At 37.0% G+C, this 23,697-nt stretch overlaps 1 protein-coding gene across 3 annotated transcripts; it reads right to left on the reverse strand.

Annotated features, from left to right (window-relative positions):
- Positions 1–611: 611 nt before the first annotated feature.
- Positions 612–22,345, reverse strand: LOC110797497 (mediator of RNA polymerase II transcription subunit 16). Of its 3 annotated transcripts, XM_022002609.2 has the most exons (17): positions 21,765–22,345; positions 20,434–20,502; positions 16,225–16,313; positions 14,145–14,257; positions 13,875–13,976; positions 12,198–12,288; positions 9,848–10,441; positions 7,801–8,416; positions 7,386–7,465; positions 7,108–7,190; positions 5,587–5,823; positions 5,315–5,486; positions 4,413–4,921; positions 4,031–4,207; positions 2,745–3,122; positions 1,782–1,942; positions 612–1,261 (listed from the first exon to the last, which is right to left on the reverse strand). In XM_022002609.2, the coding sequence occupies exons 1-16, from the start codon at positions 22,037–22,039 to the stop codon at positions 1,796–1,798; spliced, it is 3,732 nt and encodes a 1,243-aa protein (XP_021858301.2). In that variant the 5' UTR covers positions 22,040–22,345; the 3' UTR covers positions 612–1,261; positions 1,782–1,795. The 3 variants fall into 3 exon arrangements, with proteins under 3 accessions (XP_021858301.2, XP_021858302.2, XP_056689162.1); XM_022002610.2 differs by lacking the exon at positions 21,765–22,345 and having other exon boundaries at positions 13,875–13,969; positions 20,434–20,487; XM_056833184.1 differs by lacking the exons at positions 13,875–13,976; positions 14,145–14,257; positions 16,225–16,313; positions 20,434–20,502; positions 21,765–22,345 and adding an exon at positions 12,958–12,992 and having other exon boundaries at positions 12,198–12,283.
- Positions 22,346–23,697: the final 1,352 nt, after the last annotated feature.

Below are 23,697 nucleotides of genomic sequence, written 5' to 3' on the forward strand. Positions count from 1 at the left end.
TTACTACATTAATAACTTCACATTTAGTTAGATTTCTATTGCAAAAATAACATGAAACATGTCATGTCCTAGTGGTAAAAGCTTTATTGTTTAAACTCAAGGTTGGGGGTTCAAACCTTATACAAACCATGTTTAACATTTTTGTATGTGTATGAAAATTACATGGAGTGAAAGAATCGTAAACAGAGCGCCACTCACGCATACTTTCTTACAAACGCTTTTTAATATATAGTATAGATATTTATTATGAATCTGTTTTGTTAATGTGTGCCCATGGACACACGTTAGAAAAACCGTATCATAATTGGCCAATTAATTATGTATTTAGGTAAGTCTTGCTATTGCTATGTGACATCAATAAGAGAATTCCATTAAATCCTTCTATTTAATGTACTGATTTTATGAAAACAAAATCTTCATGGACAAAAATGGTTCTTCTTCCAACAAAATATCAATAGCTACCAAGGACAGAAGTTTGTGTCAAAATTACACTTTGTCCAAATTCTCCAATTCATACAACAATGATCGATGTGAAGAAATTATATGGCATACAAACTAAAAATAATTGTAACATTTACGACATGGGGAAGAAAGGTTTTGCACTTTTGCAATTTTGGGAGAGACAAACTTCTTTATATTTACGAGGTTTATGTTGGAAAGAATAAGTTCACAAACAATTGTAAATGTTTCTCTGTTTCTCTGCAATCACAATGACAAATAACCACATCTATAAACATGAAATCTCGCTCAATCCTGTAGAGTGATGCAGAAGACGGTACAAAACTGTAATGAGCATAAGCTACATTGTAAACAGATCTTGTTTTCAATCCCTTTTTTATTTTTACTGCTGACAAGTAAGAACACAGAGATTGGGATCTCAATTTCCAGGTCATCAAAGCATTGAAATGCCCAAACATATATACCAAGAATGATGACAACAGTTCCTATCCTCAACCCTGCCAATTCTGAATTACAGACCTCAGAAACCTTGCTGTTTTTATCTCAGTAATTCTCAACCAGGGCGAAGATCCTTGTAAACTTCTTCCCCACCAAGTCTCAGAAGAGTTGGAGGGCATGCTGACGATGCAAGCCTCTTCGTCCACCAGAGTCGAGACTATAATGACATCATATGTTTACAATGTCCTCAGTCACTCTAATGTAATCTGCTGTATTTCTCAGACAATAAAGCCTTGTCATAACAGCTTCGACGAAGAGATAATGCTTATTCTCGTGCCAGAGTTCAAAATAAAGAATGTACAACCTGGAAGATAAACAAAATATACAAGTTAAAATTTAACATACTGAAAAGGACAATTTGTCAAATACCTGCAAGTAGGTTACTTTTGTGAGTTGCCTTTTTTTAGGGAAAAAGAATGTACATTACCTTTTCAAACAACTAACATTTATCATTCCTACGAGTATTTCCTACTAAATCTTTTTTGGTTCCAGAGTGACCTCAGAAATTTACCTCATGACAAATGTTGGGGTGAAATTTTCCACCAAAATCCGGAAAGAAGTAGCAATGTCAAGTGTTTCAAAAGGTTGTGATTGACAAATTTTCACTTTTAACATACCTAAAGTTTCAATGCATCATCTAGCAGTACACTAACTAACTGTGATTTAAAGAACAAGATGAAATAACATGTCAGCAAAACATTAATCCCAGTCAAAATCAAATGGTGTAGAAGCAAGCAACAAGAGCAAAGCATTTATCCATAATTTCTTCACTTTGACCCATGGAAAGAAGAACTCAGATAAACGTGGTTAGAGACAAAACCTACCTAGCTAACAATAATTATACAACTCGGACCCATGCTCCACCACACATTGGGCAACCATAAGCCCAGCGACTTATCCAGTATGTCTCTCGGTCATTCTGATTGGATGGACCATTAGAATCTGTTGGGGAAAAGGCCGAGGTTTGTCGCAAACACCTTATACACTGCATGAAGAATTAAAATACGTGTTAGAAGCTTAGCAGAAAGAGCATATATATATAAGCGTAAACATTTTTGAGGGTCGCAGCAAAGAATCATGGAGATGTCAATGTTTTTAGCAAACCATAAGAACCAGTATATTAAAAGCTATTGTATTTCTGTAATGTGTCTTCTGGTGCAAGAGATCATGAGAACCAGTATATCAAAGCTATTGAATCGACTGTAATGAATGTCTTTTGGTACAAGAGACATTTATATACTAATCATTTCTTAATATTGAGTTTTCGGGTTAACTACTTCCTTTCTCAAAATCTTATATTTTTTTCTTAATATCGAGTTTTCGGGTTAACTACTTCCTTTCTCAAAATCTTATATTTCTTAATAAGGACCCTGCAAATTTATCTATTTATTTTAAAATATAAAGATAATAGGCTTCAAGTTTCCTTGTCTAAATAAGTAAATACAAATTTACATAGTTTCATATTTTCTATCAGTGTTATAATTTTGCCTATCCTCTCTTCCCCCTTTTCTTGCACATTTGTTCTTATACTCTTCTTTTTCAGTTTTCCTATTGCATGCAGGGAAGGCATATTTCCTATTCTTTCTATTAGCAGAGGGTTGGACAGCATAGAATTTCTGGAGGTACAGAATCCACGCAAGTACGCAACACAACCCATGAACTTTATTTGTTGGTCATCTTCAAATACAACCTAAAACATACTTCAATACTTATACTAGACTGCGTTTTATTGTCCACACTGGGATCTTACCTTGAAAGTTGATAAAGAAATAAACTGACGAACATACCTTGAACCAAACACCCTCCAAACCAGTCTTCCAAACAGCAGTCACCACATCTCGCCGAGATCCCATAATGCCAAGATAAGCTCCTAGACCAACTGAAGTGTTAAAGCCAAAAGCAGCATCCCTTTCAGACAGCCTGCGTTTCCTTGGCCATAGGCTTTGCACTCCATAAGAAACATCACAAGTTTCCATCGAAGTTAAATCAACTGGATCAATGGAGGCGCTTAACTTAGAGCTATCATCTACAGAGCCCATTTCATCAAGATCGGACCATGGACCCCCAAACATGTTCCGTCGATTCCATTCTTCTGCAGGGGGGTGGAGTTCCAACTCACGTAGAAGTAAACCAGCAGCATCTGCACCTCTAGGCCTAGGCATATTCTGCAGAGAACATAAAAACATTAGAACAGTAGGTGGTTACCCAGCAGAGGATGGGGGGTGCTATAACTCATGACCTTGGGTACAAAGCGTCAACATCAGTAAATTGGTGGGCTGACCTCAAGGCTCTTAAACATAAACAGATAAAACCCTTTGGGGAATTTGGTATGCGGGAAAGGGAGTTTGGGGATTAGAAGGTGGGATGAAGATTGGGAATTGGTTGTTGGGAATTTCATGAAAATATGACCAGTACCTTGTTTCGTGGTTGATGGAAATATGTAAGAAATAAATAAGGAATTTACAAAGTTATCCTTATCAACAATTCTCCTCCTTTTTCTTTAGTCACATTTTAGTCATTTTATGCCCCTCCCAATTCCCACCCCATAATACAAGCACCCCCCCCCCCCCCCCCCCCCCCACAAATATTTTTTTCAAGGGAATAGAAGGTTTTTCATTCCAAATCCCATTACCCACTTATAATCCCAATCCCACATAACAAACATGGGAGTTTGTTGCAAATGGGATTAATACTCACATTCCCATCCCAACAAAACAAACACTCATCTGCAGTCGTGAAACTGTATCCATTCCTTTCCAACCACAATTAACGGATCACGAGAAAAACAATCCACAAATAAGCTACTTCTTATCCCTACCAAAAACAGACGTATTTTGCAATTTGGGACGGAAGCACTATTAATGTCTAACAGCGACAACCAAGAAATAACAAGTGTTTCCCAGGTTCTTAATTCAATTATATATCAGAAACAACAAGAAAATTTCTCTACTTGGACTTGGGATTCACAGTGCATAATAATTGATTTAACTCATTTTATTGCTTTGTCAGGTTGCTACTGCAAGATCCAACAGAGAATCACAAAAATGTCCAGAGAAAGATAATTGCTTACTACCTGCATATGTGGGCCAAGTGATGCTTCAACAACCTCTGGCACGACGGTATAGTTTCCATCAATATAATGTAGCCGGACCTGGATACTGGACATTCCAACCTGTGAAACAGGCAACGGGTGCGCAAGGCCTGCTGTTCGCTTACAGAGATCCATCAATATCAGAAACAGCACTTTGACCTGCAGTCAAGAGCAGAATGAACTTACATTTTATGAACTTGACAGACTCGCCAAGATATAATTAATTCCAACGAGTACAGAGCAACAATTTCCAGATTGTTCATAGTCAATCAAAATAATTAAGCCAGAAAATAAAATTGAAGTGCAAACATAAGACTTTGAAGATGACATATGCTGGTGCAAACAAAAATAAGTAAATGTTTACCTCATCAAAAGTGTATCCTTGACCAGCATTCCCAGTCCCCAGTCTTGCTCTGCTGGCAGGACCATCTTCCACTTTGACACCAGCAACTAACTGATTGCTACGAGCACCCTGAGAATCTTCTGGCCTGCCTGCTGTTGGCATGGATTTTGTCTGGTTCTCTTCAACCTTGCCTGCAGCATTGGACTGGGGCTTTTGCATACTTGCATCAGCCATTCTCTGGGAACTCTGAATGTAGCGTGGTAGCTGTGCTCGTCGGAAAAAAAAGCAGAATAGCAAAAGTTGGCACAACCTATGGAGGAAATGGCAGTCGCCTATAAGCCTGACAGCAGGTGTACCAGGAAACGTTCCAGTATTTATGCTGATTGGCATATACGGAGCTGGCCCGCTCAAAGGGTTAGGAGTTGAAGTAGAAACTCCATCTGTTGTACCACTAATCTTAGCAATAGCACCTTGAACCCAAGCATGCATTTGTGTGCTTCCTGTTGAATTTGTAGTACCGCTTTGAGCTCCTGAAAGCGTAGCACAACACACATATCTTCTGTTAATCGTACTCAGGTACACACACACACACGAAAGAAGAAGAAAAGAAAGTAAAATAACGGAACGCATGTAGTCCACAGTTCCACACATGCTTAGGGTTAGGAATGACAACACTTGATTCCTAAATCCATCACCGTCTACGCAAGAAACAGCAAAAAACTGATCTAGAGAAACCACAACTTAGAAGATTAAAGACATAATAATTTATACACATTCAATCTTCACATTATTATCCACCACCGGAAAGACTTTCAAGAAGTTCTACAAGCAGAAAGCAACTTTGAGCTTGACTGGAGAAATAATTGAGACTTGTATATTGGGTGAGAGGGGTAGCAAAGTGAAGAAGAGATTCAACCACTCACCCTGACTTGGAGCAGGAGATGCAGAACTTTGTGCAGGACTAGCCACCATACTCCGGTTGCCACCAGTTCCTGCTTGAACAGCATGATTCGCTAGTGTACGACAAAAGCTCGCATAACGACGCAGGCGTGTGATGAAATGCGAAGCAAGATCAAGAACAGCATCAACATAGGCCTGAATTAATGCTAAAAATTAGGTTCATGGTGTTTCGAGTTAGAATTTTCTCATATAAATAATACTTCGTTTTTCGTAATGACTAGCACAGGATGAAGACCTGCACACTTAAAACCAGCGCTGGATCAACAGCCATGGATTCACAATCAATCGAATTCAACATCTCGCCAGATGCCTGCCATGGCTCAGAAACTAAAGCTGAAGGATTTATCAATGCTGATTCAATTCCTTTCCCAAGCATATCTAACAACAATCTTGCTTGCATATCAAGAACCATAGCTCTGACTTCCTGAGCGTTTGTACCTTCCAAAAGTCTGCATTTTATCCTGTCAAGGCTCTGCAATACAAAAGCATAGATCAACTTTGCCATCCCTCAAGAAATGAAACCAAAATCAATAGCTTAACCATGACCTGATTAGGGGAAATTTGGAACATAGAAATATCAGTCTGTCAGAAACTAGCCTGGACGAAATTACCTGACATGAGTAACATGACTAACTAGCATGGTGTAAAAACTAGCCCGAGTTAACTCGTATTGCCCGAGTTAACAAGGTTTTGGAGGCTGGCGATACGAGATATCCCGAGTTGTAAAGGTGTTTTTAAAAACGGCGAGATCTCGGCCGGGTTCAACCGATCCGAACGAATTTTGTCCGCATTAAACGTTATAAACCTCACATCTTCTTGGTTTTCAGTCGAATTCCCATGTTTTCGACAAAAAGAAAGGGAAAAATGAAAGAAACGGAGAAACTCCATTGAAATAGAGTAGAGAACTCCATTTTCAAATCTAAAACAAGAGAGGAGAGAGAAGGTAGAGAAAGGAATTCATTTTAATTATGTCGCGTGTACGGTTTAGGGGAGGGGGACTAGGGTAGGTAGTGAATGGGGCTGAACTTTTTAAATTTCAAATTCCTACGCGACAAGCGCGACACGGTCCGCGACTTACGCATCAGTTCCATTACCGAGACTCCGCGACCGATCCCGCGACTGTGACCGATACCGCATTTTTTATCTATGCTAACTAGCTAATTGACCCGACATAACTCAACCCAAACACCACATTTGACAGTTCCAGAAATACACGATTAATTTCTTTTATATCCCTTTTCCCATTTTATTACACTTCTACCAAAAGATAACATAAATAAAACCTAAATGCAGAAATAATGAAAGCACCAAAATGAAAATGAGAAGACAATACACAGAACATTGGACCAGTATATCTAGCAACAGAAGCAATCACCAAAATAGCCAAAATCAGTTGATTAATTATGACCTAATTTGACAAATGATTAATTATGACCTGGTCAGACAAATTTTGGAACATAGAGATCTATATGGTTAAACATTAATCCCTTTCTCTTCAGTATACACCCCTACAAAATAACTACATGAACAAACCCTAGCTATAACAACAACACGCATAAAATAAAAGAACCACACTGAAATGATAAAAAGTCAGATTAAGCAATGAACTCGTACATGTTGCAACAGCAGCAATCATCGAAATAGCATACATATAAAAGATGAGCTAGAACGCTCCCACGTTACGAACAGTAAAGCACGAAGAATTATTTCCAAATGGAAGGTATTTATCATTGAAAAGAAAACAAGAGTAACATACAGGTCCATATTGCAGCCTGTGCTGAGTAGAGGGCAAGGAATGGAAGTCAGCATCCAAAACTGCAATAACGCTGTTCAAGGAAACTGAAAACAGAAAGAGAGTAAAACAACTTCAGATAGAACATAAGAGACCCATTAGCACAACTTTCCATCAAAGAATATGAATAACAGCTGACAAGTTAATATTCCACTTCTTCCTCTCCATGATCAAATTGAATAACAAAGAATAATAGTTGATAAATATTAATTTGGCACTTTGAAAAAGGTATATTTCAATACCAATTCCATCTTCAGCAGCACTTTGTGTACACCCGACAGCATCCCACCAATCTACTCCGACCAAAAGACTCCACCAAAACCTGCTCAAAAAAGAAAGGGAGTGAAGACAAACATGAAACTCAGTAACATCATAGTTATAACCAGACTAGGAAACTTCAACAGACAGACCAGGGAGACTGCAAACTGTAGTCAAACACAAAAACTATTCCCTTTGTCCCAAAATCTTAGAATCTTAAGGGATGTGTCTTTCTTCAACTATTATTAACAATTCAGTTCAATAAGGGGGCACTTCAGAAACCTATAGGCTCTTTTGGCTCTCGTTTTAGATCAGGACAAGGTTTGGGGCAATCATAAAGAGAAAGACGGCTGAAATTTTGGGACACCCACAATGCATAAAACTGCAAATATTGTTTACCTTTCTGCAATTGCACGTTCCCATGAAGGAGAACTGGCTTTTGCTTGACTGCTGGGAACAGCAGGTGGAAGAACACGGATTATCTTCAGCATAGTGCAGTCTTTACTGGTGTCATGCCATACAGAAGCTGAACAACAGCTTGTTGAAGAAAAAGCAGGAGCAGCTATCGCTGAGCCAACATTAATCTGGTATGTATCAACAGGTGTAAAGTTTGGCCCTGAAAAAATATGGATCCCGCCACGTAAAAAAGCAATAGCAATTTCACCACCATGAGCCGAGTATACAATGCGAGCAAGTGTCCTAACGTCACTGGGCATGTTAAAGTGATCAAAGGTGACCCTTTTTGCCTTATCACCAGAAGACTCGGGTTTTGGCTGCAGATCAGAAGTTGGTCCTACTGATGCAGCTTGCTGAGACTTTAAATCATCAGTTGGTGGCATGCTCTTGTTGACCTTGGTCTCCCAAACTGTTTGCATAGGTGGCTGCCCTCCGAAATTGGTAGGACTACCAAATATCTGGTGAAGGACAACAGGTTTAAGGCATGATTCCCAACGCTGCACTCTCCATCCTGTGATTGAGGGCCCCTCATCAGGGTCATATGGGGACATGTACTGTCCTGCAACAAATGTGTAGTTATATGAATCAACACGTTTCATAAGTATACCTCAAAAAGCAGCTCAAATTCCAAACTCAGTTAGCGGTATGGAACGAGAGGTAAACAAATCACCAATCAATTAGGGTTTATAATTTTTTGTTATTGTATTCAATTTGCGTCTAACGTAAAAGGAAGTAATGCCAATATGATTATAGTCAATGAGCCTCTCAGCTCGAAAGGAGCTTTCTGTTGCACATCCAGAAAGGCAAAAATCAATTTGCATAAAGCTTCTGATAGACATGACAATAAGTACTCAAGTGCCAAATATTTAATCAATTTGTAAAAATAAGATGGATATTGATAAGTTAAGAAAATCAGTACCTAATACATAGAACATGTTGGTCAAGCAAGAAAAGTAATACATGTAAAAAGCACAATCCCCTATAAGAAAGCCACCACAAAAGTCAAGCAAGCTATACAAGAACCCAAAGAAGACAAATCAAGAAATTTAGTTAACGGAACACCAAAACCATAAAAATGCATTTCCAGGCAATAAATAAAGGTGTATACAACAAAGCTCCCCATTACCGTGTTCGACAAAAAGAAAAATTTGAGGAAAGATAAGGAGCACCCATTGCAAATAAGCAGACCAAGGCCACCAGGCCCAGCATAATCAAACTGAAAGGAGAAGTAATCGAACAAGCCAATCCAACCCCTAACTGATAACGTAGTGACAAATCACCATAAGGTTTTCTTATGATGTGTATATCTTTTGCTAGTCAAAATTACGTAAAAGCCAACCCGCCCGTAATTTTACAAGGTATTGCCAAATCACAAGACTTCCTTATGACGTGTTCAAAAAACAGCCAAATAGAGCAGAGTATCCATCAAACTTCTGCATTCTATACAAAGAGCGTGCAAACGGAATCCCTTTAAATCAATTTGGTTCCTCTTCAGTCTGCATGTTTCAAATGCTAAAAACTTCCCTTGCACATAATCAAAAGAAAATGTTCTTTCATTTGCAGGTCTCATTGCCTGATGGTGCCAAATCAAAAGAGACCAAGTATGGTAATGATGATCAACATGGCACAACCGTATCTAATGCTAAACAGCTTCAACCCTAGGATATCATCAGCATAAAATAATTCCACAAAATCTTTGAGGGTCTATAAGAAACAAGTCAATTTGAAGAAGCATGATTGTATACAATTATACATCTAAGATCCACCCCCCTCCATAGGCAAAAGCCTCATCCAAGGCGTTAAGTAATTGTATATGATATGCACAATATGCTGACTTAAATCTAAGTGTCCAACAACGAAGGAGAGAATAAATCTAGTGATGATTCTGCACCCTCTAGGAAAAATAAGTGTAAATCAAGAACATCGAAAACGCCAAAATGTGAAGCATATTCAATTCATTGTACATAATAAGAAGTGCAGTATGTTATACCCTCAACTATCACCACAGTGATGACTGAACCCCCACGAGTTGGATCAAATGAAACGGCCGTTACACCAGAACCCCATGTAGTAGTTGCAGTTGATTGTGATGCAGCCTCTGGACTCACATATGCCGAAAAATTTGAGACTGGTGAACAATACAATGATACATTTTCCGTGAAGTCTTTATATGACTGCTTTTTCCCTAGTTTTCCTTCTGATATGAAGTATTCTTGCCAGTCAAACAAATAAGCTGCAAGAGGGGCAAATCCTGACCAACTATGGGGGTCAACAGACGGAGGGACTGCATTGTTTATTGTCGTCTTTGGAGTTGCTTCTAATCCATTGCCAGGTCCTGGTGTGACCTCCCAGATTACGACAGTTGATGGATTTACAATAGGGACACCTGCGATATGCATGGCTCCTGAGTCAGTCACAATAGCATCAGCTGCCATTATACCGCTGGGTCCAGCCCCCAAAAGCCCTTTGCTTGTGCAAAACCATTTCGCTGATGCACCCTCTCGAGGTGGCCACTGAGACCAATGAAGTTGGACCGACCCTGAAGAGAATACAGAACATACACATAGGATATTCGGCCACCTAGCTGAGAAGACAAGCAAAAGAGAGAAATTGCATTAGAAACATAACATCACCTTATCCAAAGTGTTACACATAGGGTAAAGAGATTGGTGTGATATTAAATATCTGAACCATATGTGCACTACAGGAAAGTGCAGAAGTTCCATACAGATAACCATGACCACCAAAATATTCAATTAAGCAAAAGAATAAAATTGCATTGCAACTGCTAGCATCCAAGGAGCAAGAGGCTGCCTTTCTATGATGCACGGAAACGCCATTTTCCGAGATACATCCGTTTCAGAAACGTTTCGAAACGCGTTTCGAAACGGGTAAAAAATGTTTCCCTTTCTGTAGAAACGTTTCGCACTTCTGAAGCCCCAAGACACGCACAAGAAACGTCTTTTCGAAGACTAAAAGACGTTTCCCTTATCAAAAACTCTAAATATGCTAGGTTATCTGTTTTCCTCTTGTTGCAAATGTAATTGAAAAAGAAAAGGGGAGGTGCAGAAACCATGAAAATGGTTAGTTCTCTGTAAAAGTAAGAAAATGAAAGAAGGAAGAAGAAAGTACAAAAAAGAAAGAGGGTGTGGACCTTCTTGTAACAGGTGGAAGGGTTTGAGTGGACAAATTAACTTTTTTATTTTTAACATTTAAATCTGATTTTTTCAAGTTTTTTTAACGATGGTCAGTGATGGTGAATATGTGACTGATTTTTATTAAATCACGGTGACTGGTGAGTCTGTGAGACACTGAGACTGTGACTCAGAGTTTTTTTAATTTTTTTTTTTAATTTTTCTTTAAAATTTGCGTCCTAAGATACTTTCACATTTCTATTTTACGGATATCTTTTTAGCTTAAAATATATTTATTTATTTTTTTTTGTTTAAGAAAGAAGAAATTAGTGAGAATTTTAAAGTTGGTAAGTATGATGCTAAAAAAAGAAAAATTATTAAAAATATATATTTTTAACCGTTTCCCCGTTTCCTAATATTTGAGAATTTCCCGTTTCCCCGTATCCGTTTCCGTGCAACCTAGCTGCCTTTCACCAAATTGAGAAAGTAAAACTAAGGCCTCGGAATATTTATAAATCTAAGAGTAATGGAACTTATTCCAATTCATCTTACAAATCATACTATTCTATTCACAACTATGGCACGTGTATTAGGACAGATATGTCTTAAGCAACCAGCTTTCTTCAAGCACTATAAAAGTTGTAGACTTCACTAAGGAGCACTTTGATAAGTCCATACTACTCAAAAAAAATTGTGATTTGCACCTACTTTCTCCTACTTACTTTTTTCTCAATAAAATAATAACATTTTAGAAATAAAGAATAATGAATCCATATGTAATGAATTAAATAGTAAAGGTTATAATGGGTAGTGCAAGTAGTATTAATGCTAGAAGACAAATTAGGTGGTTAGAGTAGAGACTAGAGAGGCTATAAATAAGGGAGCACTAGGTTTAGAAGGGATGTGGAAAAATTAGTAAAGCTTAGGCTTTGGAGAGTGGACCTCAAGTCACTAACCCTTGGAGATTGGTGGCCTCAAGTCACTACCTTTTGTACCCCTTTTTGTGTTCATCATCTTTCAAGCAAATTAATACTTCGTATATTTCTACCATTAATTTTCTGCTCAAAATTATCAGTTCTTTACATCATAGCATACTACTCAAATTACTTCACATTTCACAATGAACAATACATCCATAACTTGGATAGAAACACAGTTACTTACATCCAACAATATTTTCCACGCAGAACTACAGAGATAACCAACCTGACGTTTGAGGATGCTGAGGAAGGAACTTCTCCTCAAAAGTTGACTTCAAGCTTGTAGAATTATTGGATTTTGCAGAAAGCCACCTATACTGATCAAGGATAAGTAAAAAGTCATGCCAGGGAACAAACTAGGCTGAAGAAGTGTCGGAACCGACGATGACACGTATTGACCAAAAACTTATCATCAAGAAAGGTAACAATCCCTATAGAGATAACAACAAGGAAACAGAACGAAATCTTTGAAACATATTTACAGGGGAGTATAAGAGGAAGAATTGGTCACCACTATTACACTTGCGCATATAACAGACTTCAGATATAAGAAATGACATGAAAAAAGGTATTCCCGCCCTCAGGTTAGACAGAAATCTCGAAGCATATAACCACAAACCTGTACTACATTAAGAACATCTAAGTTTATTGCTAAAGCAGCAAAAGATAATTAAACAAGATAAAAAAAACCTGGCAGCTTATTTAAAAAAAAATCAACATACCAAAAGAGAGAAATTTTAAAACCTGTGCATCACTTACAGAAACTCAATCTTCTGTTGGGTGGGAACAATAAAATGTTGAATATAATTTTTTACAAGGAAACTGTTGAATATCGTAGCAACATAGTTGTTGAATACATAAGAGTATATGAAACCAAACTATGCAGCACTGCAAAAACTTGCATGATGACAACTAAAGTGATGTAACAAGCATGTTACAAACTGAAAACAAACAGGACACAAATACAGACTATAGACTTATGCTACCTGATGAACTCAAGTGACATTATCAGTTACAGGTACTTGTCTGAGTATATGATTTGTCAAGGCGCCAAATTTTAGAACATGGTAGTTCCCATCCAAAATAAGTACCAGATCTCTTTCCCTAGCCCCACCCCCCCCCCCCCCCCTTCCCTCCCTCCCAATCTGTCTCCCCAGTCTGTGGCTCATATGGGTAACTGTTTCTGGCGACAAATGAAGAGTCCAACCTGCAATCCTGGAGTAATGTCAACATGGGTACACGAGGACATCTGATAACACAATACTTAAAAAACAGGACAAAACTAGCGTGACTCAACTTCAGCTTAGCGTTTTCTTATTTTCTCAGCATCTTTTGGTTTCAATTTTCCTTTTCTAATTCCTGTGGCCTAGCAGCTACATTCGTCCCTTTTTCTTAGTATTTCTAATCACTCATCATGTCTGCATTCTGACAGTAATCACAAAGAATGAGTTCAACGGTTCAATCAGCCAGATTTGGAAATGGTTAATTACATCATGTTGCAAAATAATCGAGCAATTATGCAAAAATGTGGACATCCGAAAATGTTCCTTCATGTATTGGGCCTCTCTGCTAGCTTGTGTTGGGGGAAATAAAACAAGATTTCATAGTGATTTTCCCCTCTCAATCTCCAGAAAAGGTAATGGTTATTTGTGGAACAATGGTCAATTGACTGCCACTGTCTAGCACTTGGTAAACCCTTCTAGGCCTCAAAGGCTCAAACTTTTATTAGAGACCCAACATTTCCTTCCCCGTTTTTCGTCAATACCTGCTCTTTTTCCCAGGAGTCGGAACTCCCTGCCTCCCTGGTCTCACTCTTAGAACGGATTCCATGTAGCACAACAGAAACATTCAAAAAGGGTATTCACTATGCAATGACCATAAAACACACAGGAAGGATATTTACCGGAGAAACACCAGAGAGCCACTTTGTCACAACTGCAATATCTTGCCTCCATTCATGTTCAGGCTGCCAGCGACTAACATCTCGCACTAGGTTAGCTGGTCCCTGAATAGAATTTTATTAGGGTCTCTTAAGGTACTTCAAAGACCAACAGATAAAGTAACAAATGAAATTAAGAGGAGGACTGAAGCCAACCTAAGAAGTTGAGGAAGGAAATAAGTAAACAGCGGGAGAAAAAAAACTAAGTGCCAAGGATTCAGTGGGCAATCTAACCTGAGTCTGCTGAGACCAAATAGTAACCCTTCCATAGAAGTTTGCAATCAATAATGCCCGCGGACAAGAAGGTGGAGACCATTCAATAAACTGAACTGAATCGCGGGGACTATCTGTAAATGATATCCAAATCAGGTGATTTCAAAGAAAAGTATATACATTACAAAGATGAGGACCATACGTGAAACGAATCAGTTATTCAGTTCCATTGATTTACTGTGATTAAAAAATGTACAAAAAGTGGAGGTGGGTGGGGGATTCATCAGGCAGCTTTACTTGCAAGTCCCTTTAGTTTTCCTTATCTTTTTGATTCTGACGTACCCTCTCATCCCTGTTGAGTGTTGACAGATTTATTTGGAAGGCTAGAGTTCCTCTAAATGTGAGAGCTTTTGTGTGATTTTGGCGTTGGGTAAATACTATTGTGTACTGACACGCTCCAAAATAGCAACCAGAGAAATGGCTATATCACCCGAACTGTGCATGTCTTATTGTCTTGTGCCAATAGTGAGTCTGGCTCACATCAGTCGCATGTCTACCTTCATTTTGAGATGGTGAATAATATTCAAGTTCGTTTTATGGGATTTTGGAAAGGCAGTAGAGAAGGTGTAGCGTAGCAATGCTTTTATGGCGATTCTGTAGTTCTGGTCAAAATGGCATTGCAAGATTATAAGTAACTTGTGTTTTGCTTTGGGGTACCGTATAATTACTAGCTAGCATCTTTGTGGGCTAAGTCAACTGGGGCTTTCAACAGTAATGCGCTGGGAGAAATTCAACACATTAGGCTAATTTGTAATTTCTTTCTGCTGCTACGAGGACGTGTCCTCTGTATTGTAGGTTCTCCTTACTCATAAATTATTTTTTTCGAACAATGTACAAAAGTCATCCAAAGCAAAATAACAGTAAAAATTACATTATGAAACGAAAGCATGTTTCACATTTATACTCTCTCGCTTCCTCCCTCCCTTCAAAATTTTGACTTCTTGTGCTAGGAGTAGGACACTTACAAGTAAGTCCTACTTCTCATATGTATCCTTCTTACCTCAACATAGTAAGAAGTGCAACTTTAATGAAATTCCGGCTTTCCCCTCACTGTCTCACTATATGTATTCACTTACAAATAAGTCCTACTTCTCATATGTATCCTTCTTACCACAATATAGTAAGAAGTGCAACTTTAATGTACTTCCCGGCTATCCCCTCACTGTCTCACTATATGTGTTCTCAATAAGGCTAACTTCCAAGTTTCATGTCCTCAATTTATGACTCCAATACTTCCCTAGTTGTTAACATCATTGCATAAAGTACACACACACAACATATACTATTTTTATTTTCCTCCTGTCACCTTGACATTTGACCAAGTTTCATCTCAATGCCAGAGATATGAAGATTGTCATTTCACATCATAAAATTTGCACATATTCTATTTAACACCCCCCCCCCCCCCCCCCAACACACACACACTGAGACATACTTAACAACAACCCCCAAGTTATGTTAATCCAGTCCCTTTTGGTCATAAAGGATACTAAAAAGACAAAAACACCCTTAGTCTTTCAAATAATGCGTACTAGTAAAAAAAAATTGTTTATACAATCTCAAATAATATTAAATATTTTGCTAATATCAGAAGTTTTATTGAAGCTATAAACATTGAGGAACATAAATCACCATTATTGTTAAGGTCAAGTCGATATGGGTACTTTCATCTAGACATTATCAAATAGAGCATAACTGAACTAGATAATTACATGAATTAACATTTGTTTGAAAGAGAGTAAATGAAAAGTTATATGCGTACATAACTTCAGGGGAAAATTGAATATCTTCAGATCTCTAAGTCCCGTTAAAAAGGAAAGATGAATACCAAGTAATCCGAATGAAATTTACACTTCCCAGAAAATATACATGACAAACTATAGCGTGGATATCATCCATTAACATGGTAACACCTCCAGCTATAGAATCCGTCGCAGAAAGGTGTAAAATGAAAGTTTTAAGTTACATTTAAGCAAAAGCAAAGTGAAGGGTAAAAGATAAATTAACCAGAGTAATTACATCAGCAGCATAGTAAAGATACCTGCTATGACATTGAATATGGAACTCTCTGTGGGTCGCTCTGGAATCACTATGTGTATAGGGATCCAAAATGGTGGATTGGCATTAGAACTACACCAATAAAGGAGATCAACATCATTAGAAGCAGCATTTCTAATCAGATTTAAGTTAATGAAGCTGCTGAGAGGCGCTCAAAAAAATTACTCATAAGTCGCAACAGATTCTCAGCAGTCAAGACATTAACAAAAAAGATGCTCAGACCATCTGATAAAAACAACTGGAAACAAATGGCAGACATTCCATAAATTTCAGGTGGGTACATTTTTCCTCTTACTTACCTCTGCCACCATACCCCTCTAATTTTCTTTTCCATTTCCCTTTAAAGTTAGAAGTATGACTGAAAAAGGAACATAAATCCTTTGACATCAACAGACTTTTGTTCTTTTCTTTGCCTAGCATTCAAGCTGCTAGAAAAAGAGACCCAATTGGAGAACTCCATACTGCATGAAGGCCACGAACAATAACTAACTTGCAGTGGCTTACATTTTACAGCTCAACCCAACAAGATGTACTACAGCCCCCTTATTTTCTTTGTTCAATAGCTCAACATTCCGTAGTTGGCGACCTTTTTTCATTCAAAGCATCCTTTCTTTATTGTTCAAATTAAATTATATTTCCTCTGTTCTTTTTTAGTTGACACGGTTTGACTTTTGACACTATTCATATAAACTACTTTGACTATCAATTGTGATTTATACATGAGAAGAAAAAAAAATCATGTGGTGCCTTGTTATAATAGTTTCATTGTATAGATTTAGGAAAAATTAATTCTAATAATCCCACTAATACGATATCTCATGTTAATCCAACCCTTGATACCTATTATCTTTAAACGGACTTATGAACGGTTACCTGAAAAGAAAGTCAACAACTTTTAAATTGAAATTATTTATCTAAGTTGGTTTTTTTTTACTTTCTTTTAATTAATTGTTGACTCCCCTTCATTTGACTCCCTCTCCCTTTTGTTCTCTGAGACTCACGACCTCTCAAGCTCAACAATGGCTTCACTTATCTTCTTTCCTTTCTTCCTTCTCCGTTTTCCTTCCCTAAACTCTCAATTAGACAATTCTAACATGATATCAGAGTGGGACGGTCCTGGCTCTCTAATTCCGCATAAAATTTTCATTCAAATCAACTCATCATTTTCCCCCCAAATTTCTACTTCAATTTTTTTTCTCGAATTGGGTCAAAACTCGACGAATTAGAGATTTAATTTGCCCTGACATTTTCTGATTTCATTCATTGATCATTTCTTTCGAATCTTGAATCAAATAAATGTTGATTATTGAATTTCCCAAATTCTAGGGTTCTTGAAGTTTTTAGTGTGCTTGCAAGAATCTAGGTATTGGTGATAGATTATTGATGCATGTTGTGTTTCCGCGTTCCTTGGCGTTTTGTTCGAAGGATTGACCGGAGATGATGGAGGTTGACCGGTTCGTTCTTGTTTCTCGAAATATGCTCCTCGAAAGCTTTGATAACTTGATTGATAAGCTCGTTGTGAGGGGAAGAATGCCAGCAATGATTCCAGAATTGGGAGAACATTCGAAACAACCATAATCAAAGCAGGGCGATACATGATTCTTTGCATTTGTAATTGTCCTTGTTGATGATGATTTGTTGGATTTTTTTCTCTTGTTTTTGTATTTGTCCCTTATTCATCATTTGATGGTGCTCGAGGAGTCAATGTAGAAGGGTATATAATAATATGATTAAGCACAGGGTATTCGTTCTGCAAATGGTGTTCTTCATGTGTTCGTGTGTGTCTGCCTTGACGATCTGGTTGCCTTGACGATCTGGTTGAGTTTTGCCGATAATTTGTTGTGCAAATGGTGTTCTTCATGTGTTTATCAGCTACTTTTCTACGTGTTGTTGGTAGTGAATTGACCCAGAAGTATCTTGGTGATGATCTGTGGCTAATTAATTCATCCTTGGAACGAATAAAATTGAAAGCCATGGCCAATTAATTCATGGTTTGGAGAAGAAGAGAAAGCTTTTTTCGGTGTGTTAATGGCGTAGTTTGGAGCAAAAGCAGGGAAGGGAAGAGAGGAAGGAAGCGCTCTTAAAGGGGTCGGCTTAATTGCCAACAGTCACAGCCACGTAGGACAAGGTCGCAATTTAACGAGGTTCGTTTAAAGATAATAGGTATCAAAAGTTGGATTAGCACGAGATATCGTACTAGTAGGATTGCTATTGGAGGGCCGGCCAAAGGCTGGATTATTAGAATTAATTTTTCCATAGATTTATAAATATCAATTTTTTATAATATTTACCTATTGATTACGAAGTATTAAAGATCTTAATTGTGGAAATATTGCATTGGCAAACGTGACAAAATAAGAATCAACTAAAAAAGAATGGAGGAAGTATTGGACTTCTGGTGAAGTATAACAATTGACCGAGTCACGGAAACAATTTTACCATGTTCATATTTTACAAAAAAAAAAGTAAAGAGTTTAGGGACATGGACATGTCACGGCCCTATTTTCAATTCCCTGGCAACCAAACCTTGATCCATAACCTTACTCTCGAATCCAAGTAAAAAAGTCAAAATTTACACTAGATTATCTTAGCTGATTGGGGGATTCCTTGAAGGCAAAGTGCAAAATGAAGGCGAGAAAGAAAAATTGTAGCGCTTATACAAAGAATAATAATCTAAGGGAAGAGGAAAGAAGGGAGACATAAAGATTGACTTATTAAGGGGAGAGGAAAGAAGGGAGGCATGAAGATTGACATGAAGGTTGACTTATTAAGTCCTTAACTACTTACAAAATTAACACTTACCACACCCCTGGTAGACTCAATATTTCGGTCAAATTGTTATATCCATTTTAAATATGCATATTAGATGAATAAATTTAAACGAGTATGTTAAAAATGTTATAACTATGTAGTACTTTGGGAGATATTCAGTTAAATATTTTGTGAAAAAAATATCAAAATCCGTGCGTGCACGGGATCTAATCTAGTTTTAAATAAACAAGAGTTTATTTTGGGACCGTTTGATTCTCACTTCTCACATGTATTTGACTTAGTTAAATTCTTGTATTTTTTATTTTTTTTATTTATTTTTTGCCGAATCCATGCCGTACCCGTTTTTTGCAATTTTGATTTTGCCGTTTTCCGTCCCTGTACCCGTCCCGGTACCCGTCTCCGTACCCGTTTCCGTGCAACTTAGTTTGTTACCGGGTAGATTGGTTAAGTTTGAGCTTTTAAGCCTTGTCTATTAGTTTAATACTTCCTCCGTCTTTTAATACTCGCAACGTTTGTTAGTTTCACGCATGCCAATGCACAACTTTGATCATTTATATCTTAAATTCTCTTTATGCAAAAATTATAAAAAGTTGATATTTTGAAAATACACATTGAGACGAATCTAACAAGATCCCACATGACTATGTTTTATCTTATACAAAAAACACTACGAATAGTCAAAGTAGATTATATGAATAGTGGCAAAAGTCCAAACGTTGCGAGTATTAAAAGACGGAGGAAGTAATAATTAGAGGCCTAGCTAGCACGTCAAGGCTCTAGGGTTCCTAGGACCACAGGGGTTTCATGGTATAAATATGCTCATGATTGTTTCATATGGGAAGACGTTTTATGAGAAATGAAATTACCCATTCTGTAGATTATTTTGTGTTTGATTCGATTGAAGAATATCTAGTATTCGATCGAGATTTCTATATTAGAACCTGTAGGTGATTGCAATTTCATCTAAGTTTATCTATCGTTCTTCCACCATAATCTCTTATAATCTTCCATCCCACATATTATTTTTAATCCCTAAATTCGGGTTTTCCCTTAAATTAAAAACGCTAGTAATAAAACCAATAAGTACGTAAACCTCAAGTTTGACATATATTCAATTCACAGTCATGAATAAGAAATCATGTGCTGGAAGCTTACTGGATAAAATGTGAAGGTGTCTCATTTTACTGTGCAAGTGAAACTTATTGATAATCATCATTACGATATACACTAGCTGAAGTTTATGCTTTATCTCATCTTCTTAATTTTTAATAATATGAGGAGAATTTTACCCAATTCAACATAATGTGGTAGTGAACAGTTAAACACTCCACTGCTTTGACTTTCAGAGGTTCAGAAAGAAGGGTATATGATAATAAATTATAAAAATTGAGCCAAAGAAAGAGTTTAAAAGTAAGCTAACCTTGGAATTCGAGCACAAGTTTCTGAAGCACATGCTACGGCGTTCAGCTTCCCACACCAGGCTACAGCACTTGAAGATAGAAAACAATACGATCCTGGTAAGATATTTGTACGAGAGAAAGCTATAAAGAAGAAGGCAAGTTACCTAAACAAGCAACTAGTCAACGACAAATATTTACTGGGATAAAACCGTCCATTCTGATTACATGAGATTTCACAATTATAACTGAAACGGGGTCAGAACTGTTTTCGGCAATCAACAAATCACTTCCACGACACCTTTGATGATTGTACTTTATTAAAAACATAATGTTATAATCCATTCAGATTACACGACGTTACCCTATATATAATCAAAATCAAATTAGATCCAGTCCCATTTAGGGAATCTTCAATTTGCTTCCAGAAGCTACTCCAAGGGTAATTTCAATGCCCCAACAAGTAAAACTTATAACCCTTATACACCGATGGAAGCTGCCTCGGTAAATTACTAGTAGTAGAAAACTGAAACAGGATCAGGACCGTTTTCGGTGATCAATAAATCACCTTCCAAAAGCACCTCTGACGATCACACTTATTAACAACGTAATCCATTCAGACACGAGGTTACCCTACATATAATCAAAATCAAATAAGATCCAGTCCCAAATAGGGAAATCTTTAATTGCTTCCAAGGATAATTTCAGTTCCCCACCAAGTAAAAATTAAAACCCTTATACACCGTTGGAAGCTGCCTCCGTAAATTACTAGTAGTAGTAACTTACTCCTCTGCAGAGCTAACCTATATATTGTGATTTCTAAGTAGACACAAGCTGCCTTATATTTCACTAGTGCCCGTAATACCCATCATCTTCACACACTCAGCCCATCAAAATTTGCATATTTTATTAATGACACGAAAATAAGCTTACTCAATTAGTAATTCATAGAGTACCAACAACAAAAACAAAAACCACTTCATATTTAAACAAGTAAATGCTAAAAAATGATGCAAAATGAGGTTAAATTTCAACAAATAGATATTAGCAATCTCGTCGGGGGAAAAAACTCAAAATCAAATTATGGAGTATAACAAAAAAAACCATTTCAAATTTCAACAAATAGATATTTAGATTACTAAAGTTGTGGACTTCAAAGATAAAGTAAACAAAAAGCATCCCGCATTCCAACAAGTTGACGCTAAATTGATTCAAAAGAGGTGACATAAACACAGGGCAATAACTAAAATTATCAATCACACCCAAAAAAACTCTCAAAAACAATTATTATATACGGAGTAGTATACAAATTTTAACAAGTAGACGCAAAATATGTTAACATGAAGTAAAGTACCTAAAATTGCGACAAAGATCAGGAACACTCATTTTATGAAGCAAATTGGAGCGAGATTGGTTCAATGTGATACAAAAAACAGTAGCAGGATGATTATTAACAGAATCTTCATCCATATGATCATCAGAAACCATGGATTTCTCCATGAAAGCTTCTTCTTCAGCTTCAAGATTGTCAGTTTCAACAGCTACAGTTTCAGAAGCAGGGGGATTAGGAGGAGGGGGAGAATCAGGTTCAGGGTTATTATTATTGTTAGTGGAAGAGGAAGAAGTCATCTCTTGGAACACTAAAAGATGCCCTAATTTATATGGGGAAGGAGGAAAGAGAAAATAAAGTGGGGAAACAAAGGAGGGAGAAAAGGGGGAAAATTGTGGGTAGTGGTGGTCGAAAGTCGCGATTGAGGGCGACAGCAATGACTGTGGAGGAGAGAGAAAGAGTGGGGTGAATGTGATTTTTTGAAATTGAATTGGGGGAGATTGGATTTTTAGCTGAGATTAGGGTTCTTGAAGAGGAGACAAATGTGTGTGAGAAAGAGGGGAAAGATTCCAGGTGTTTTTGGAGTTTTCGTTTCGATGAAAAGGGATGATCAGGAAATGTTTGCAGTTTGTCCTTTTGATTGTTGAATATCAAAATATGGTCTATACACCCGGATGCACATTGATCATTGTTGATACCCCTTGCTCACTGTGCACCCTATTTTTAAAAGAACGTATAGTTAAAATGCAAACAACATATCATTCATATTCATAGAACATATACTAAATGAACATATAGTTCAAATCCATAGTACATATATTGCAAATATTTCATATTGCAAATATTTCATTTGTATATGTACATTGAAATCATTCTTCATGTTCTTTAGATACTCAACAAATGTTCTTTAAGGTGTATCATGAGCACTGTGCACCTGGGTGTATAATCCAAATTGCGGTTGAATATGGAGTGGGTGTTTTTTTTTTTTTTTAAAGTTGTGTTATTGTATATGCGTAGATGAGATTTGATACGTGGAAATTAAGGTTTTTAAGAATAGAATAATTTGAGCGATTTATGATAATAATGTTGATGTCAAAATTCACAAAATATGTCACTTTTTCAATTAATTCTCAATTAAGCGTCAACGTTAGCAAAGAAAACCGATCTTTTTTTTAACTAGTCTGACCTAAATTCCCAATTCAATTAGCGATGTAGTACAGTACATCGCCAATTGGTGATGTTATAAACATAAATCTCCAAATCAAATGGCAAAGTGTTACTTTTTACTAGTCATATTAACTACAATTGGGGAATGTAAGGCAAAATAGCCAATTGAATTGGAGATGTTATCTGGCAAAATCGTCAATTCAAATGGAGATGTTGTCTAGAGATGTTATTATTACGGAATACAAACAATATTAACTAACTACGGGTAGAAACATAAACTAAATCTCCAAAAGCTATATTACACATAAGGGGTTGTAAAGGGAAAAGGCTACATGTACATCTAGTGTGCAAAGCATATTGGACACCACTAACAGTGTTTTGACACATCATCAATTTCACTCAGAAATTAGAGGGGAAATGAGGAATGATAACAAAGAAATGGGCAGGAGTTTATTTCGCCTAATGCGCTGCTTGGGCGGGAAAATTTTTGAAGATTGAAAAAACGATTTTAAAGGATCATTTTAGTAATGAAAAGATCAAAATAATGGATGTTTTTTTAACCTATAAAACTTGATTTTTTGTCAACTCATTGCCTTTATGGCTATGAGCTAATTAATTGCCCGACCTCATTATAAAAAATGAGTTGGTTGTTGGAAACATGAAATTATTTTGTTTTTAATTATGTACTATTAAATTTTATGATTACACAAGGGTTTAGAGTAGAATTTAACGATACCAGAAAATGTTTACCGATCTCCAAATAATTTCTTTTACATCGTACTTCTAATCA

This window comes from Spinacia oleracea, chromosome 6, assembly GCF_020520425.1.
Source record: "Spinacia oleracea cultivar Varoflay chromosome 6, BTI_SOV_V1, whole genome shotgun sequence".
Classification (NCBI taxonomy): Eukaryota; Viridiplantae; Streptophyta; class Magnoliopsida; order Caryophyllales; family Amaranthaceae; genus Spinacia; species Spinacia oleracea.